The 6,000-nt window shown below is 47.8% G+C and overlaps 1 protein-coding gene across 4 annotated transcripts in view; it reads right to left on the minus strand.

Moving 5' to 3' along the window:
- The window catches only part of ACSL6 (acyl-CoA synthetase long chain family member 6), a 57,128-nt gene extending 51,690 nt beyond the window's left edge, over positions 1-5,438 (minus strand). For all 4 annotated transcript variants that reach the window (XM_021289098.2, XM_021289096.2, XM_021289097.2 and 1 more), the window contains exon 1: positions 5,282-5,438. In XM_021289098.2, the coding sequence (XP_021144773.2) occupies positions 5,282-5,435 (154 nt within the window). In that variant the 5' untranslated portion in view covers positions 5,436-5,438. The remainder of the gene's footprint in view (positions 1-5,281) is intronic.
- Between the last annotated feature and the right edge of the window lie 562 nt (positions 5,439-6,000).

The raw sequence follows: 6,000 nt of genomic DNA on the forward strand, positions 1-6,000 counted from the left end.
TTCTCAACAGCTGGTGGGAGAAGGGACAGTCAGCTCCTTTTTTTATCAGCCACGAACTTGTCTAGCCCAGGAAAGGAAGGCTGGGCAGCTTTCCATCCAACGAGAGACCAAGCGATGGCCCAAAGAGAGCCGTGGTGTTTGCTGCACCAAACCTGCACTCTCCACAGCAGGAGAAACCCATCCTTTCCAAAGGCAAAAGTTGCCAGGCTGAAGAAGGGACTCAGAGGAATGGGACAGAGCTGCCACGTGGACAACAGTCTCAGTGAGGAGGCTGGGCTGTGGGTTGGGAAGGAAACATCAGGGGAAAACAAATGGCTGCGACATCACGCTGGCATCCAAACAAGCAGGATCTAGATTACTCATAAGCAAATCTGAGCTGACACTTGGAAGATTTTGGAGTAAAGTTTCTAGAACAACTTTCCAAAGTGGAAGTGTGTTCTCAGCAGGGAGGGTCACACTTCTGTGGAAGGACCAGCTGAGGTGGCGCCTCACGGCAGGTCCCTGCCACCCTGGCACTTGTGCTCTGGACCCAAAGGTTCATCTCAGGCGTAAAGGCTTTGTGATGACTATGATCAGGCTGACAGCCTTGAAGCCTCTTGTTCTTCATCTGTGCTCAAAGCACAACCCCAGGTGTGCAGATGGAGCATCCACCTGTCTGCTCCCAGGGGTGGGACTGGTGCCTCCTTCCTACCATCACCACCACCCTCAGCAGCCAGAGCGGTGAAGACTGTCTTGGAGTTTGGCCACTAGAAGGTGGGTTATACAGGTCACCACCTCTGCCACAGGCAACAGAGGGTAAAAGACCCTTCTCTGGAGTTGTTATTTTTCTGAATCACCTGGTATCTGATCACACTTGCAGCATTCCCATTGAACAGGAGTCACTGCTCCCTGTGCAAAGTGACACATTTGACCTAGTGAGCAAAACCACGTAACAAAACTCAGTTGTCTCTGGAGCCCATTGACCTCACTGAGGCTGACCATCCAACACTGATTTTGCAGCATTATTTTACAGCAATCAAGTGGAAACTGTTCACTGTACTTTACATGTGGTGTTTCTGAGATTGTATCTACACCACAGCAGCCACATGGTTGAGCAAATGGAAATGTGAGCTGTGGTATTGCAACACCATAGTGCACAGGTCTAAATATAAAGACTTTTTCTCCCTTAATTGGGAGTTTCCTAATGAGATGGTGATTTCCACTGATTTTTTTTGACAAGTGACACTTTCTTCCTGTGGCACAAATGAAAATGTCTCGGACAAGGTGGTTGGATTTATCTTCTTTCCACATTTTTGATAGTGGTATATACCCTTATGCACCTGAAAGGGGAGCTGCTGGGACAGCAAGTGCAGCACTTGGGTTTTGCGGAAGAATCACTGCAGGGTCTTGCCAGAGTCTGCCCTGAACTCAGCCAATGCCAAGCAGGGGCTGCATTTTTAACTGTATTTTTCCAAAGCATCTGTTATACATTGTACCTACACTGCTCAGCATCTTACCCTTTCTCATCACCAGCCACCAAGTTTTCCGTAGGGCAGTCTCCAGCACAAAGGTTAAATGTTTATAATTTTATCTATATACAGAGTATAAGGAAGAAGCAAAATCAGGCAAAGCCTTCCTTTTCCAGTCCCTTCCCTCCCTCGGCCTCGCCAGCCACCCTGTTGACCGCAGGTCACCTTGAAGCCTCCGTGACAATGTTTATGGTGCAAGGAGGATTTGACACAGTAAATAACTTGTCATCAATAAGCACTGATAGCACACTATAGCAATCAATCCAAGCCCAGCAAAACATTTACCTGTATCGTGGTGTACAGTATCAATGGTGAGTTCCTTGGAGTCTCCAAAAAAGGATTTGCAAAGACTCTGAATCAGCACGTCTGGAAAGAAAAGCCCTGTAGAGCCTGGCATGGCCCACGGCAAACTACAAGAATGCACAGAAAGGAACGTGAGCTCTCCTGCTGGGTTTCACAGATTTTACATGTATATTTCAAGTATATTTATCCATATTTTAAAGCCACGTGATCTCTGGTACACCTTACTCCACTGTGTTTGACTGCTTTCCAGGGTAGGAGGGTATCTGGGTTCACAAACACTGTAAGTTCTCCTGTTCAGAGGAAGAGGAGGAGAGAGGCCGAAGCAGTTCGGGCACAGGTGCCTTCTCCAGAGGGGATAAGGCTGGAGTGCTGCAGGGATGGAGCACTGCAGGGATGGCAGCAGGGACAGATGAGACCTCAGTGCCAAAGACCTGCAGGGCTTTGGCTTCACATAGTAGAGACATAAATAGCAGTGATGGAAGAAACTCATTATTTGTATTGATCCATCACCAAAGAACACATGCAGAGCACTTAAAAATAATAAAACAAAAAACTATTAATAGATGTTGTTCTTTCCTGTTCCTTTCTGATCAGAAGGAAGGTGATTAAGTAAATATTTTTGTTTGGGTCTGTATAAAGAAATAATCTAGGAAAATTAAGAAAAAAGGCATGGGAAAAGAGCTGCCCTGGATGCCTGTGTATCTCTCACATTACCTAACATCGCTTCAGACTTGCTTCTAGTTACCCACAAGATATTCAGGTGCTGGTTGCAACTCTGCAGTGATCAAGAAGGAAGATGCTGATATTTCTCTCAAGAAGCTTTTATTTAGAAATGTTATAACAAGGAAAGGTTTAAATTTGATGATGCTCTGCAGTATGTGGTGACGTCGAAACAATTGCAATTATACCATTACTGATGTAACGTTGCATTTCTTTGTTTCTGGCTTGCTCCCAAGTCAGCATTCCTGTTTCTGTGGGTATTCAGTTAATTCAGTTTACCATCTGCCTTTAAAGCTTTACTCCTCTTTTCATTACCTGAATATATTTGTAATATCCATAGTAGTGTGGAGACAAGAATCAAATAAATGTCTAGGCCAGAGCAGCAGAGAAAAAAATGCTATGTGCTGCCTGTCCCTGCAAGCAAACAAGGAACTTGAAATACATTTATTTCTTTCCTTTTGATGGTATCTAGCAACTGTTCAAATGGAGCTGTAATAGAGGGATGGAGAATAAAAGCAACTAAATATACCTCATCAAAGAACACAGGCTTTGCCTCTTGTGCAGCAGCCAGCACTCCATGGGCTGGTCTGAGCAGCCTTGGGCATCTGCTCTGTTTCATACACAAAGCACAGCAGGAAATATTAGAATTTCTTATCCAGAGACCTGAATTTCAGGGCATCAGCAAGGACTCCTGTGTCACAGCACCACAGTGAAGTTTAGATATGGGACTATAGAAGCCTCTTGCAACACCAGAGGAACCTCCTGTTTCCTCTGCAAACATGTGCTGGAGAGTACTTGGAGACGTGCTGGTGCTGGTGGGGGCAAAAAGGCACCACGATGGCAGTTAGCTTCTTGTGCCTCCATGCATGGGCACAGGTGCCTACAGGAATCAGGAGAGCAAACCCTCTTCTTCCTCACTATGAGACAGGACTGACAGGGCGGGCGAGCAGCTCGGGGTTGCAGTTGCATGAAATGAGGGGGGAGGAGATGAGCAGAGGAATTACTGGGATTTCTTACTTTTCCTCACGGGGAGAGGAGCAAGGGGTAAGCTGTAACCTCGTTCTGCTTCAACCAAACAAGCCCAATGTGCAAATCCCTGTGGTAACCTGTTGCTAGGTTGGTTTGTTTTATTTTACTGTACCGCTCTGTGCATCCATTGGACCATCCAAGTCTGCACATTAGGAAATAACGTGGGTCCCTCTCCCACAGCTGACCTGCATTGATGTACATCTTGGTTGCTGCAAGAGGCAATAACAGCACACCCATCTTCCAAGGGCACCTACTCTGAAGATCAAAATGTTAGGCTAAAGTCACCTCCACACTAAAAACATAAAGAGCACAACATTAAAGGAGACCACGAGTCAGAGCTGCGTCTGAATGGACACATGCTTTGGGATAGTGGGATGTGCAAAGGGGACGTGTTTGGACATAGCAGAGTAAACATCGAGGTGGGAGGCACAGGGATCAATACCGCAGGGTGGACATGGAAGCCCGAGAGCAGGAGTTTGTACAGGAGACCCATTCCCAGCGGGCCCAGTTCTCCTCCCGTTGTCATAAACAAGCTTGGTGCATCCAGTAACATTGCTCAGAGCAGCCCCTGGGGCCTCAGGGCCCAAAATACTGTAACAAACATTTGCCTGCAGCCTCTGAGCCAAATCCTGCTTTCTGATTCACCCATATAATTCCCTCTGGGCCATATTTGCACCGCATGAATTTTGCTACAGTTCCAAAGCAACTGATCCAAGCTGCTGTTATAAGCAGCTGTAAGGCCATTGTCATTAACGGGAGCCACCAGGACAAAATTCAGGCCAGTGGTATTAAGCACTCCTTTTTTTCAGTGTGAAACATACCTTTTCGTAATAAAAAATAGCAAGTAGATATGAACGTAAGTAATTATGATATGTTGGCACTCCCCTCCAGAATATTTACCTAGTGATGCAAAGATGCTGTCTTTTAAAATAATTTCCCCCTTTTTACTTCTTTCTCTTGGAAGTCTACCTCCCTAGAGGAAAGCTGTTGGATAAAGGTGGAAACAGCACATACATTGAATGTTACCTTTCCTTGGAAAAGACACTTCACACAGATTCAAAGTACTCTCTTTAGAATCACTGCAGCAGATCATTTCAAGCTGAATCTTTTAATACCTTACAGGGAACCTCCTATTTCGGACTTGCAATAGTTTTCTAGCCCAGACACGCTATAAATCGTTACCGCCTGCCCACGAAACAATAGGATTCAATCACCACCTGCCCAACAGCGCTAATGCCCGAGCACACACACATATCCAAGCGCACTGCCCTATTTAACATACCCACTACAATTAAAGCGCCCTTACGAATCTGTCAAAGATGGGCCAACTGAACAAACAGGCAAGATGGTTTCAGAGAAATTATATAATGCACTTTGAGCCGAGCTTGCTCTGTCGCGCTGCAGCAGCATCTCATTGTGCCGGCGCTCGAACCGCACGCGTGCAGCGGGATATCGCCTGCCCATCTCTGCCGGGAATGCTCCCGCCTGCCTTTTCCCTTCAAAGCATTTGAAATTCCCTTTACACTGGGGCAAGGAGGGAGAGGGGGGAGCGGGACAACAGGCCCAGAGGTCGTTCTGGAAGGGCCGGGCCGGCATCTCCCCGCCGCCGGCCCCGTGCGCGGTCCCGGCCCTCTGCGGGGAAAAGGAGCCGGGAAACACGGAGCGGGATGCGGAGTGGGGAACAAATCCCAACTGCCGGGCGGGGTTTGGGGAGCACTCACCCAGCAGCAGCCAGCCGGAGCCCGCGGAGCCCAGGAGCGGGACGAGCATCCCTGCGGCCGCACACTGCGGCGCGCTCCCTGCGCACCCGTGCGCGCTCCCTGCCGCTCCCCTAGCATAGGGCGGTATTTTTAGCAGCCCTCCCCCTCTCCCCATCCTGCCGAGCGCTTCTGCTCCCTCTTAAAAGGGGCGATGCTGGCGGCTGATGCGCGGGTGAGCGGCAGACAGACGTGGGAGGGCATCCCTTCCCCTCAGAATGACCGAGCGCATCTGCAGCAGGAGGGAGGGAAGGGGAGAAAATTTATTCACCTTGGGCCGATGAAATTGCCACTGGACGGTGATCCGCACAGGAGCGGCCCTAAAAACCCCCTGGCTATCCGAGATGCTGAAATACCTACAGCTTCATCAGCAGAGCCTGCGAGACAGAACAGTGTTGCTTCTAGATATTTTGACATCATAAAAATACAGCTAATGGCTACTTAAAAAAAAAAATAAAATAAAATAGTATCACAAGCACAGTTTGTCTCCTAACACATGGAGGGCAACAGCAGATTTGTGTTCTTAATGATTCCATCTTTCTCTGAAAAAAAATGTTGCAGAAAATCTCTGAGCTCCAAAGTACAAGAAGGGCTTTGCAGAAAAAGTCTTTAAAAGGGCTACACCAGTGGTGAGCTCATGTGTCACATCCATTGGGCAATCACAATGCCAGTGGGCTGAACAG

This window comes from Columba livia, chromosome 14 (genome assembly GCF_036013475.1).
Source record: "Columba livia isolate bColLiv1 breed racing homer chromosome 14, bColLiv1.pat.W.v2, whole genome shotgun sequence".
NCBI lineage: Eukaryota > Metazoa > Chordata > Aves > Columbiformes > Columbidae > Columba > Columba livia.